The sequence below is a fragment of the Somniosus microcephalus genome, chromosome 16 (assembly GCF_052327205.1).
Source record: "Somniosus microcephalus isolate GS21.2 chromosome 16, FLI_Smic_1.0, whole genome shotgun sequence".
Lineage (NCBI taxonomy): Eukaryota > Metazoa > Chordata > Chondrichthyes > Squaliformes > Somniosidae > Somniosus > Somniosus microcephalus.
Genome location: NC_141002.1, coordinates 52,844,120 through 52,858,340, shown reverse-complemented (window position 1 = coordinate 52,858,340; position 14,221 = coordinate 52,844,120). Strand labels below are relative to the sequence as shown.

General features: G+C 44.8%; 1 protein-coding gene across 3 annotated transcripts in view; it reads right to left on the bottom strand.

The window, feature by feature from the left end:
• slc13a4 (solute carrier family 13 member 4) overlaps positions 1-14,221 on the bottom strand; it is a 148,233-nt gene that overhangs the window by 34,081 nt on the left and 99,931 nt on the right. For all 3 annotated transcript variants that reach the window (XM_086009038.1, XM_086009036.1, XM_086009037.1), the window contains exon 6: positions 4,062-4,116. In XM_086009038.1, the coding sequence (XP_085865164.1) occupies positions 4,062-4,116 (55 nt within the window). The remainder of the gene's footprint in view (positions 1-4,061; positions 4,117-14,221) is intronic.

The window sequence follows — 14,221 nt, the reverse complement described above, 5'->3', positions numbered from 1 at the left end:
TTGAGTTCCCTCAGCACCGCCGGGCACTCCAGCTAGTTGGTTATAATTGGCATGTGTGTGTGTGGCAAAGGGAGCTCCCAATGGCTCAGTTGACAAAAGCACAGCACGGTGTGATCCAAACAGATCGGAAGGTTTCAAGTTCAATCCCAACTCTCTGCTGAGTTAGATAATGCCAGCTGGGACAGCAATAGCGGTATAATTGTCACAGTATTCCTGAGTATTGAGAAGGAAAAGGATTAATCTATGTAGTCACCACTTTTGGAGTGTGTTTGTGCATGCATGGACATCGGGGTGAGGAAAGATCAAGCTTGTTCAAAATGGCCTCCAGCTATCTATATATATAAAGCGGTTGGTTTGTCTGTCTGTCTGTTTGTCTGTCTGTCCGCTATACACTCAAAAGTTATAGAGTGTACCTACACGTATGTTATATCAAAAGAAAGGTTATGATCAGGGGAGTCTAATAGGCATATTTACTTTTTGGTCAGACAAAAATTGTTCGGACAGTAGACAAAAAACGTTCAAAAATCCGCTCATTAGCGGTTGACCAATCCTACCACTCATTAGCGTTGAGTGACGTGATGGTGGACCAATCCTACAGTTCAGTGACCTGATGGTTGATCAATCGGTGCGTCACGGGCGGGACCTAATCCTGCAACCTCCTGAAACTTCGCCGCCATTTTTTTCATCCCCACAGCGACAGCACCAGCCAAGCAAACCCCCACATTGCAGCTCCGGGACCAGGAGGTGAGTTGCAGTCACTCGGGCCGGGCCTCACAACCGCTCGGCCCGACACACAGAGCGGGCGGGGGACCGTCAGCGGCCGGCCGTAAACCGCGCCACGGCTCCCTGCCACACCGGGAGCTCAGCTGGGGTCCGTCTCGGCCCGAGGGCCCGGCCGGGCCTCAACCGCTGGGCCCCGCACATCCACTGTGGCTGGGTTCAATTTTCAAAGCCCTTCCCCGGGTGCCAAAAGAGGGGGAGGGAGGGAGGGAGGGAGATGAGAGGGGGAGAGGTACAGAGAGAGAGAGAGATGGGACATACAGGGGCAGGGAGAGACAGGGGGGGGAGAGAGAGAGGGGGCAGGGAGAGAGAGGGGCAGTGAGAGAGAGGGGGAGGCAGAGAGAGAGGGTCAGGGAGGGAAAGAGTGACACAGAGCGCGGGAGCCGTAGCACCCGGCCGTAAACCGCGCGGCCCAAAATTGCCCTGGCAACGCCGGGCCCCCCCCAGCTAGTGGTCAATAAACCAGACAAAATTCAAGGCTGGAATTTCCTCCAGTCCTTATCCACTAACAGTAGTTTGGTGGGACAGGAATTCTGGCCTCTGATTAGTTACATTGCTAACCCTGGTCCATTTCCTCAAAAGGTCAAAGTTTGACTCAGCAACTTTTCAATAAAAAAAATTGAAACTGAAGCAGAGACAAAGGGATTACTCAAGCAATCCTATTCTCATTACAATGGTCCCTTTAAACTGAACTTTAACCTTGATCAGCTGATACTAGCAATCAAGTGCACTTGTTTTACACATGTTTACATGGCTGCTTTATAAGGCTGAGGGCAAATGAAGTGGAAATGACAGAAAATTGCACACATAATGTCATCCCGTTATCACCGCATCATTTGCTCAAGTCTGCACGGAAGTGGGTGGACACTTCCTGCACCCACTGCCACGTCTAGCAGAAAATCTGACATGCAATAACATGGGCAGGGACCTGGTGTAGTGGGTTCCCAGCAGAATTTGCACACCCAAATACTGGTTTCCCCGTGGGACACAAGTTGAAATTTGGGCCCACATTGTCTAAATTTATGCATGAAGATTAGCCACTTGGTGAGTTACTAGAAGGCTAGTCCTGTTATAAACTGGAGCCCAGTATGAATCACCATCTCCAGAAGAGGAGGGCAAAAGAGAGAAACTCAGGGAACAGTGAAGGAGAAAATGTATTCAAAAATCACTACAAGGTAAGTCCATTATTTTTTGCAGTGAGCACTGCTATTAATAGAGATGTTAATAACGCTGCTCATTTCAAAGCTAGTATGAACTTTTCCATCTGACTGGAGTAACAGGAGAACACATTCTGAACCAGTATTAATACAGAGAATGGGCAATAAGAACTCAGTTGGAACACAGCCCCAGTGGATATTTACTCTGTTAGGTGCAGATGCTGAACAAACATTATATTAAGCTAAGGCCTCGACCTTTTGAATCTATTAAAGTGTTTGAGTTTGAATAATTGGGAATTTTGAACAGATTATGAGGCCTGAAGGGGGTCACCAGATCATGCAGGCAGCTGATAACAAAATGGTCAAACAGCCTTTGTAGTTTGTTTACCTGTGTCTATTTACAACAATTGCCAGGACCAAGAAATTTTTATGTATATAGGATCATAGAATGGTTACAGCACAGAAGGAGACCATTTGGCCCATAGAACCAGTGCCGGCTCTCTACAAGAGCACTTCAGCTAGTCCCACTCCCCCGCCCTTTCCCCGTAGCCCTTAATTTTTTTCCCTTCAGGTACTTATCCAATTCCCTTTTGAAAGCCATGATTGAATCTGCCTCTGCCACCCTTTCAGGTCCCAGTTCTAACCTTTCCTAACAACTCAGTCCTCTGATGCTAGGGATCAGCCTTGTGACCTCTCTCTGCACCACTTCCAGGGCTTAGATGTTTGCCTTATTCTTCAGTGACTTGACTGAATGCAGTACTGAAGATATAGCTTCAGAATGATGGGCTCAGATACTATGTGGATTTGGCAATATAACTCAGCATTCTATGTACTTTGTTGTTTACTGCTCTGCAGAGCCATGGTAAAGTGCTCACTATGCTGATCATGTTCAGCCTCTTTTAGCCAATTCCACCATTCATTGAGTATGTTTCCCATGTTTTCCTTCCAATATGTAATACTTTGTAATTATATCTGTATTGAATTTCATCTGCAATCATAGTGCCCATTTCAAAACTTTTTCTAGCTCTTTCTGTGGTTTCTTGGCTGCTTCATCAGATTGGCCCTCCCCCCAGTTTAGTATCATCTGCAAATTTGACCAATGTGCATTGTTTCTCTAAACCCAGGTCATTTATATAGATTAAAAACAATAGTGGCTTCAGTTGCACTGTTTCACCTGCAGTGAGGAGCACTCCCATTGGGACATCTCCACTCCTCCTTCCGACAATTCCTTGTACATCACTATGTTTCACCTAGGATACCCACTGCCTTATGCTTGTGTAGCAGCCTTTCATATAGGACTTTACCAGAGACTTTCTGGTAGTCCCGGTACACCACATCATAGGGCTTTTCAAGGTTTCCTTTTGGGGCCCGGAGGAGCCCACAGGTTTGGCCTGGCGGGGAAGTCACCAATGCTCCCCTGCTGAGGCCTCAAGTTGCAATAGCAGATGGGGCCCCAGTGACATCATCAGAACCCAATTTGTATATTTAAAGAGAATTGTGTCAACTTTAGACAAGTGTCCCTTCCACCTGCAATTTAAAATTGCAGTCGACCAGGTCAAGGCACGAAAGAAGTGGGTAAGTCCCCACCTCATTTTAACTGCCAATTCCCCCTCCACCCAGTTTCCCCGGGGCGGGGCGGTGTGGGTACAAATTCTCCTCATAAGTCCATTAAAAAAGAAGATGCTGCTACATACAGCAACCAATGCAATTCCTCTCTCTATATGTTGTAGGATTAAGGCAGTGAGAATCCTCGGAGTGTTAAAGTGTATCTGTTACTCAGTAGTGATTTAATCTAAGAAAAACATTAATAAAGTATCCTGGACATGTATACTTATCTAGTTGCCATATGTTTGATTCATTTGTCCCTATAAAGTAGGACAAGGCGGAAACTGGCAAACCATTGCTGGCCACAGGACGGTTTAAGTGAGAGCCACAGCATGAGGAATACACAGTGAAAACTGTCTTCTAATCCAGTTCCACTATCACATGTAACGAAGCAGCCGTAAAACATCATAATCAGACTGCTGAGAGAGGACAGCAGGGTCATAAAAGAGGAAGAAACAGAATCCATCAGCAACCAAACAAGATCGGTGATAAAACTCCAGATCTGATAAAACTACAGACCTGCCCCTCTGACTCAGCCAGCATCTTCTGGTCAAGTTGGTTCTTCTTTGTTCCACTAGAAAAGTAAACAGAAGCTTAAATAATTCCAGTAAAACCATTTCTGCTTTCTTCAGGTTCATGTGGGCTGAAAAACACTCAATATCTAGCTCAATGAACATCTAATCATCATCCATAACAGCAGACTGAAGGGAGCATTGGAGATTTCAGTCAGTCCTGCATTCTTGGTCATTGATTGCAAATAAAGAATTGCATTGAATTATAAGCAATTCAGCCAATAATTCTTCCAACACATTGCATAGTTCCTGACAGCATGAATGAGCAGAACAAATTAAATTGCCTGCTCCACAACTGCTTTGCTTGAACAAATTGGATTAGTAATGCAGTATATATACCTAGTCCACACTATTTAAAGCATCTGCTTAGACTGAACAGGGTATGTAGTGCACACAGCTGATACTTACTAATTTCAAGGATAATGTCCAGATTGGATTGGGGTGTAGTGTATGTAATTGCTCCGTACTGTCTATAAGGGCCTGTCTGGCTTGGATAGAATATGTAATGTACATGCTTGGTCTGTACTCATTTAAAAGATCTATCTGGGTTTAGACTTGGGTTGGACTTGATTGGCAGCTGAGCAAATCAATTCCCAATGTTCCAGATGACTCAGACCTGAGGGATGCTGATGTGAATTGTCTCTCCTGTGACTGCCAGCTACATGTCTCACATCACACGCCTTCAGCTATTAGTTTCATACTAGTACTAGTCAATGTAAAAAGATTCCTGGTCCCAAAACTGAACTATGATCCACTTTACATGCATGTATAGATATGGATACCCCAGCATTATTTTGGATTTGGTGGTGAGTTCGACAGGAGCTCCACAGGCCATGGGATACTGACTTATGCATTTAACAGACTTAGACACAGGGATAAACCCAGAGACTTGCCTCCATCTGAGAATTCTAAATACTCCATGTTGTGTCTGTGTGTTGATAGAGACACTGAAGACAGGAGTTGGTTTGATAGGTGTTTACTAAACAAAGTCTGGAGGGGAACTAACGGATACAACACAATACTCAGGCTTATATAGCCCGAGTGGCCATTACTGGCATTACAGTACACATGGGGCTCTTAAAGGCACATACACTACAATTCCTCCCCTTTTAGCTAACCAGTACATAATATTTTAAGTAATTATTAATTACATGTTACAAGAAAAATAATCTATACATTGCTGCAGTTAATTAATTATAAGTCAGTCTCTCTGGAGGCTTCCTGACTCGGTCCGGATTACGCCTCGGTGGTGTAGTAGTTTCTGGTGGTGTAGTAGGTTCTTTTGGCAAGACTGATTCAGCTTGAATGCCAGTGTCGGGTTCATTGGGTTCCAGTATCACCGGATCGGAGGTAGATATAGGTATCTCTACTTCATCGTTAGGTGTATAGAGTTGTGGTGTAGGTTGTCCCTTTTCGGATGACTCTATGATTTGGTCAGCATGGCGCCTTATTATGCTTTCTCCGATGTCCACAGTATACATCAGTGGTCCTAGTCGTGTGCAGATAGTTCCAGGCTGCCATTTCTCGGTACGGTAGTCCCGGGCCAAAACTTGTTGACCTATCTGGAAGGTTCTAGTTGGCCTTTCATTCATGCCTTGAAATTGCCGGTTCTCCACGTCCCTTCTGATGTTGGGCTTGATCAAATCCAGCCGGCATCTTAGGCTTCTATTGAAGAACATCATGGCGGGAGTTTGGTTTGTAACCATATGTGTTGCATTCCTGTATGCGATCAAGAAGTTATCCACCTTGTGCTGAAGTTTTATGTCTTCATTACCCATGGCCTTTATGGCCTTCTTGAAGGTCTGGACAAACCTTTCAGCCAATCCATTGGTGGCGGGATGGTATGGGGCGGACGTGTAGTGCTTAACCCCATTGTTTTTTAAGAAATTTCTGAATTCTTCGGACACAAATTGCGGTTCATTATCAGAACAGATCTGTTCCGGCAGCCCATACCTGGCAAGTATGGTCCTTAATACTGTGATGGTTTTTTCCGTGGTGGTGGAGGACATCTTGATTACCTCCAGCCACTTGGAGTGTGCATCAACTGCGATTAAGAACATTGAGTCCATAAATGGACCAGCAAAGTCGATGTGTACCCTTTGCCAGGGAGATGAGGGCCACTCCCATGGATGTAGAGGGGCTTGGGGTGGAGCGTTTTGGACCTTCTGGCATCCTAGGCAGCTCTTGGTCATTTCTTCGATGTCTCCATCGATACCTGGCCACCATACAAACGCTCTGGCTAGGTTCTTCATTTTCACTCCACCCAGATGCCCCTCGTGAAGCTCCTTTAGCACTTTATCCTGGAGTTTGGGTGGAATCACCACTCTGGATCCATACATCAAGGTTCCTCGGCACACTGACAGCTGTTCTCTTCTTTGCGAGAATGCTGGCAACCGTGGTTCGCCATGTGCTGGCCATCCCTTCACCGTTAAGTCGTAGACTCGTGAGAGAGTCGGGTCATTTCTCGTTTCCTTTTCAATGGCAGAATTTGTTACTGGTAGACATTCCACTATGGTTGAGTGGAACATCTCCACTGGGTCTACTGTAGGTGCCTCTTCTACCGTTGGCAACGGTAGGCGCGATAAACCGTCAGCATTCCCATGCTGTTTTGATCCTTTGTATTCTATGTTGTATTGGTGTGCCCCTAGAAAAAGGGACCACCTCTGTAGCCTTTGCGCTGTCATAATGGGAACACCCTTTTTAGGGTTGAATATGGAGATGAGGGGTTGATGGTCAGTCAACAAGGTAAATTTTTGTCCGTGTAGGTAATGGTTGAATTTCTTCACTCCCCATACCAGGCTGAGTGCTTCCCTGTCGATTTGGGCATAGTTACGCTCAGCTGAGTTCAATGAGCGTGACGCTAAAGCTATCGGCCATTCCGAGCCATCAGGGAATTTATGCGATAATACTGCTCCTACGCCATAAGGGGATGCATCGCACGCCAGTCTGATTGGCAGTGATGGGTTGTAATGAGCCAAAACTTCTTTGGACGTGATTAAGTCTTTGCATTTATGGAAGGCACGTTTACAGTCTTCGCTCCATTTCCAAATTACTCCTGTTTGTAGCAGTTCATTAAAAGGGTGTAGAAGAGTTGATAAGTTCGGTAAAAATTTATGATAGTAATTTATTAATCCCAGGAACGACCTTAATTGTGAAACATTTTCAGGTGCTGGGGCTTTTATGACCGCTTCAATTTTTTCAGGTGACTTATGCAACCCTTCCTTATTAATTATGTGGCCACAATATGATATTTGATTTTGGAAAAATTCACACTTGGGGCGATTTGCTCGTAGGCCCCGTTCTCTCAGCCTAGTGAGCACCTGCTCCAAATTGGCAAGGTGCTCGTTGTCATTTTCTCCTGTTACAAGGATGTCGTCTAGGTAGCATTGAGTCCCCGGAATCCCTTGGAGGACTTGCTCCATAGCTCTTTGCCAGATAGCTGGAGCGGATGCTACTCCGAAAACCAGTCGATTGTACTGGTACAGACCTTTGTGTGTATTTATCGTGAGATATTTTTTAGAGGCCTCTTCAACCTCCATCTGTAGATATGCCTGTGCCAAGTCAATTTTGGTGAAACGTTTCCCTCCGGATAGTGAGGCGAAAATATCTTCTATCCTCGGAAGAGGATACTGTACCGTGTGAAGGACCGGGTTTACAGTCACCTTGAAGTCTCCACAGATGCGAATTTTTCTCTGTTCTTCAGGTTTATCATTCTTCAATGCTTTCTTCATGACTGGGACGATGGGTGTTGCCCACTCGCTCCAATCTATTTTAGATAATATGCCTGCCTTTTCCAAATTCTCCAGCTCTGCCTCGACTGCTGGACGAATTGCGTATGGCACCGGTCTTGCCTTAAAAAACTTGGGAGTTGCTGCATCTTCCACTTTTATTGAGGCGGTGATGCCTTTCAAGGTTCCTAGTTTCTCTTGAAACACTTCCTTGGCGTTGGCCAAGATGTCTTTTAATCGTTCAGGTATGACGTCATCCTCATTTTTTTCCTTACTGGTCACCGTCAGTGCCTGAATGGAGTGCCAGTCTAAACGTATTTTCCTGATCCGTTCACGTCCCAACAGCGGTGGACCACCATCTTGTAGAACGTATAAATACAACTTCTGTATTTCCTTGCCGTTGTATACAACAGGCACCCTTATTTTTCCTTTGGGGTATACTTTCTGCCCCGTATATGTTTTCAAGATAATGGATGTGTCTTTTAAAGGTATATGCGGAAATAGCCGCTCGTAATCCCGTCGATTTATGACGGTCAGAGCTGATCCTGTATCTAGCTCCATTTTAACTGGGGACCCTGCTATTGTGAGGGTAACCCAAATGGTCTGGTAATCTTCTTTGGCAATTACATTATGTAATTTGAGAGAGCTTAGTCTCTTGTTCCCGGAGTCGCTATCGCTCTTCTGGTCTTCGGAGCTACTGTCCGTCATCATTTGTACCTTTCTGTGCTTTTCCTTATTGATTTTTTTCCTGTTAGTGGATTTTTTGTTTCCAGATCAGCATACACGTGTAATGTGTCCCATCTTTCCGCATTGCCTGCATGCTTTGTCCTTGAACCAGCAGTCCCTCTGGTCATGGGTGGATCTGCCGCAGCGATAACATCTCTCGAAACCCCGTGTCATTTCATGGGTGCCGAAGTCCTGTGGCTTTTGCTGTATCTCTGCAGCTCCTCTTGCACTGAAAGCCTTCTCCAGTGTTAAATCTTTCTCAGAAAATAGCCTTTTTTGTGTTCCTACACTTAGGAGACCGCAGACGAATTTGTCTCGTAGAGAATCTGCCAGTCCTGCCTCGAATTGGCAGTGTAGGGTATCAACAATCTCCTTAAAATTCTTGTCCATCGGTTCGGCTGGAGTGATTAAGTTTCGTAACAGCTTGTATGTCTTTGTGCCCATTAGATTTAGAAGTACTGAAGCTTTTTTTTCATCTTCTATTCCATTTGCGGTGCAATGTACCTCCACTCTTTCCACATATGTGGTCCAATCCTCTATCTCATTATCAAAAGCATCAATATTGCCAGAATTAGGCACCTTAGAAAAGATATGGCGCTTCCCGCGCTTTCCCGCCGCTGCTGCCGATGACAACGCTGTTTCCCGCGGTTTCCGTTCTTTTTTTTATTTATTTATTTATTTACAGTTGGAGACTCGTTCCCGCCAGACTCTCTCTCTAGGTCTGAACGCCGACCTGCTTGCAGTGCCGGCCGTCTCCCGAGTGCTCCCTCCCCGTCTGTTACTGCTTGCCTCCGCTTTCGCTGCTTGTCCCAGCTGTACAGCCAGCCGCTGGAGCCCCAGCCTGACGCCCAGGAAGGATTACCGCAGTACCTGCCACCAGCTTGGCCAGCTGGTGAAACAACAGCTTCTTTCACTTCTTGATTCTTCTGGACGCCAGAGGAATCGATGTCCTTGAGGTTGCGCCGAATTGTAGGTAAGTCCGTTTCCACTTTGTCGCCACTGTTGTGTCTGTGTGTTGATAGAGACACTGAAGACAGGAGTTGGTTTGATAGGTGTTTACTAAACAAAGTCTGGAGGGGAACTAACGGATACAACACAATACTCAGGCTTATATAGCCCGAGTGGCCATTACCGGCATTACAGTACACATGGGGCTCTTAAAGGCACATACACTACACTCCATGTAAACCCTATAGACCCCAGATCGATCCCAGGCTCCATCTGAATGCTGTGTAAACATTGGATTGTAAAGTGACTCCAGTAACCCTTGTACCAGTGATGATTTCCCATCCTTGGTGCATCACCTCCGCAGGTGGGTGGCATCTGAGAACAGTAGAGAAAACTAGAATTGATCAGCTCACCCTACAGTCTGATCCCAAACCTCAAACACATTCCAAACTCATGATTGATCACATTGTTGGGAAGATTGGATTGAAGATTCAAATTGCTCCTATCTTTAAATACTGAATTATTCATTACATCTATTTTCTTCAATGCAACCAGTCTCCTGATTCCTAAAAATACAGGGTTTTATACATTTGTTCATCAATGGCTATTATAGACAGCGCCCTCTCCATTTACAGACTTCATTCTTCAGTGCGGTCAATCACAAATAGCAAAAATAAACCACCAGATAATCTGTTTAAGGATGTTGGGTGAGGGATAATTGTTGACCTGGACACCAGGAGAACTTCTCTGCTCTTCTTCAAATAGTGCCATGGCATCCTCTGGGCTGGATTTTCTGAATGGAGACGTGTTGGAGGCGGGACTGCTGCTTGCCGGGTCTCAGTCCCGCCTCCATCATCTTCTGGCCAACCATCGGGATTTTCCCCTGATTGACCTTGTTAAGCCCGCCCTGCGGGCTCAGCAGGCCAATTAGGAGGAAGTCACTGACAGAGCACGTCAATGTCTGACATGCTATCTGTCAAGATTTCTTGAAAGAAGAAATGCCAGTGTTTGACAGCTCTGTGAAGCTGTCAAACACTGACATTCTGTGTAGTTTGATGATCCCTTGTGTTCAGGACTCATCAAACCTTTCTACTTTGTAGAAATCAGATGACTGTTGGTTCGGAGGATCTAACAGCCAGTCTGTGAAATCTACAATGAAGATGTCGGGACTCCGGGTCCAGAGCGGCTGAAGGCTGTAGGCAGAAACAAAGGTAAGTGAACATTTTCTAACACTTTACACTCACCTCACATACTTACCACTCCACACTTGCACCCATCACTTACCTCTACAATGCACTTTCAGACCCCTCCGACCCCCGTAGACATAAGAACATAAGAAGTAGGAGCAGGAGTAGGTCATACGGCCCCTCGGGCCTGCTCCGCCATTCAATAGGATCATGGCTGATCCGAATCTAGACTCACGTCCACTTGCCTGCCCTCTCCCCGTAACCCCTAATTCCCTTGTCTGCTAGGAAACTGTCTATCTCTGTTTTAAATTTATTTAATGTTGCAGCTTCCACAGCTCTCTGGGGTAGCAAATTCCATAGATTTACTACCCTCTGAGTGAAGAAGTTTCTCCTCATCTCAGTTTTGAAAGGGCAGCCCCTTATTCTAAGATTATGCCCCCTAGTTCTAGTCTCACCCATCAGTGGAAACATCTTCACCGCATCCACCCAATCAAGACCACTCACAATCTTATATGTTTCGATAAGATCGCCTCTCATTCTTCTGAACTCCAATGAGTAGAGGCCCAACCTACTCAAACTTTCCTTATATGTCAACCCCCTCATCTCCAGAATCAACCGAGTGAACCTTCTCTGAACCGCCTCGAGAGCAAGTATATCTTTTCTTAAATATGGAAACCAAAACTGCATGCAGTATTCCAGGTGTGGCCTCACCAATACCCTGTATAACTGCAGCAAGACCTCCCTGTTTTTATACTCCATCCCCCTTGCAATAAAAGCCAAGATTCCACTGGCCTTCCTGATCACCTGCTGCACCTGCATACTAACTTTTTGTGTTTCATGCACCAGGACCCCCAGATCCCTTTGTACTGTAGCACTTTGCAGTTTCTCTCCATTTAGATAATAACTTGCTCTTTGATTTTTTCTGCCAAAGTGCATAACCTCACACTTTCCAATATTATATTCCATCTGCCAAATCTCTGCCCACTCACTTAGCCTGTCTATGTCCTTTTGCAGGTTTTTTATGTCCTCCTCACTCATTGCTTTCCCTCCCATCTTTGTATCGTCGGCAAACTTGGATACGTTGCACTCGGTCCCTTCCTCCAAATCGTTAATATAGATTGTAAAGTGTTGGGGTCCCAGCACTGACCCCTGCGGAACACCACTAGTTACTGATTGCCATCCTGAGAATGAACCATTTATCCCAACTCTTTGTTTTCTGTTAGATAGCCAATCTTCCACCCATGCCAGTATATGACCCCCAATCCCGTGATTTTTTATGTTGATCAGTAATCTTTTGTGTGGAACCTTGTCAAATGCCTTTTGGAAGTCCAGATACGCTACATCCACTGGTTCCCCTTTATCCACCCTGTATGGTACATCCTCAAAGAATTCGAGCAAATTTGTCAAACATGACTTCCCCTTCATAAAACCATGCTGACTCTGTCCTATTAAATTGTGTTTATCCAAATGCTCTGTTACTGTTTCCTTAATAATGGACTCCAACATTTTGCCAACCACAGATGTTAGGCTAACTGGTCTATAGTTTCCAGCTTTTTGTCTACTTCCCTTCTTAAATAAGGGTGTTACATTAGCAGTTTTCCAATCTGCCGGGACCTTTCCTGAGTCCAGGGAGTTTTGGAAAATAATCACCAATGCATCCACAATCGCTACCGCCACTTCTCTCAAGACCCTAGGATGTAGTCCATTAGGTCCGGGGGATTTATCCGCCTTAAGTCCCATTAATTTACCGAGTACCATCTCCTTAGTGATTTTAATCGTGTTTAGGTCCTCCCCCCCCCCCCCCCCATTGCCCCCTGTTTGTCCAGTGTTGGGATATTTTTAGTGTGCTCTACTGTAAAGACTGATACAAAATATTTGTTCAGCGTCTTTGCCATCTCCATGTTCCCCACCACTAGTTTCCCGGTCTCATCCTCTAAGGGACCAACGTTCACTTTAGCCACCCTTTTTCTTTTTATATAGCTGTAGAAACTCTTGCTATCTGTTTTTATATTTTTTGCTAGTTTACTTTCATAATCTATCTTCCCTTTCTTAATTAATCTTTTAGTTATTGTTTGCTGGCTTTTAAATGCTTCCCACTAGATTTGGCTACTTTAGATGCCTTTGTTTTCAGTCGGATACTATCCTTTATTACTTTACTAAGCCACGGATGGCTGTCTTTTCTTTTATTCCCCTTTTTCCTCAGTGGAATATATTTATCTTGAAAGATGTGAAATATCTCCTTGAATGTAGACCACTGCTCTTGTACCGTCTTACACTTTAATCTGTTTTCCCAGTCCACTTTAGTCAATTCTACTCTCATACCTTCATAGTCTCCTTTATTTAAGCTCAGTACGCTGGTTTGAGATCCAACTCTCTCACCCTCAAACTGAATTTGGAATTCAACCATATTATGGTCACTCATTCCAAGGGGATCCTTTACTAGGACATTTTTTCTTAATCCTATCTCATTACACAGGACCAGATCTAAGATTGCCTGCCCCTGGTTGGTTCAGTTACATACTGCTCAAGGAACCCATCCCTAATATACTCTATGAACTCTTCCTCAAGGTTGCCATGCCCAATTTGATTAGTCCAGTCAATATGAAAGTTAAAATCCCCCATGATTATAGTTGTTCCCTTATTACAAGCCCCAACTATTTCCTGATTTATACTCCGACCAACAGAGTTGCAACTGTTAGGAGGCCTATAGACTACGCCCACAAGTGACTTTTTCCCCTTATTATTCGTTATCTCCACCCAAACTGTTTCACTATCCTGATCCTTTGACCCAGTATCATTTCTGACTATTGCAGTGATTCCATCCTTGACTAACATAGCAACCCCACCTCCCTTTCCTTCCTGTCTGTCCTTCCTAATTGTCAAATACCCTTGTATGTTTAGTTCCCAGTCATGATCATCTTGCAGCCATGTTTCCGTAATGGCCACCAGATCATACCCATGAGTAGTTATTTGTACCATCAACTCGTCTATTTTGTTACGAATGCTGTGTGCATTCAGATAAAGAACTTTCAAATATGTTTTCTGACAATTTATTCCTGCTTTTACCCCTTTTACTACTTTACCTTTATCATTATACATTCTGTCCCTTCCTGACATGCTCTGGTTTTTAATTCCCCCACTGCTACCTTGCTCCATTGCCTTCTCCGCTGTCATTTTTATTTTTCGCTCTCTTAAAACCTCCCCCCCCACTAATTAGTTTAAAGCCCTCTCTACAGCTCTAGTTACTCGATTCGCCAGGATTCTAGTCCCAGCACTGGCCAAGTGAAGTCCGTCCCAACGGAACAGCTCTCTCCTGTCCCAGTACTGATGCCAGTGTCCCAAGAAGCAAAACCCATTTCTCCCACACCAGTCTTTGAGCCACGCATTTAACTCTCTAATTTTATTTACCCTAGCCAAGTTTGCACGTGGCTCAGGTAGTAATCCAGAGATTGTTACCCTTGTGGTTCTGCTTTTTAATTTGGCCCCTAGCTGCTCAAACTCCCTCAGCAGAATCTCTT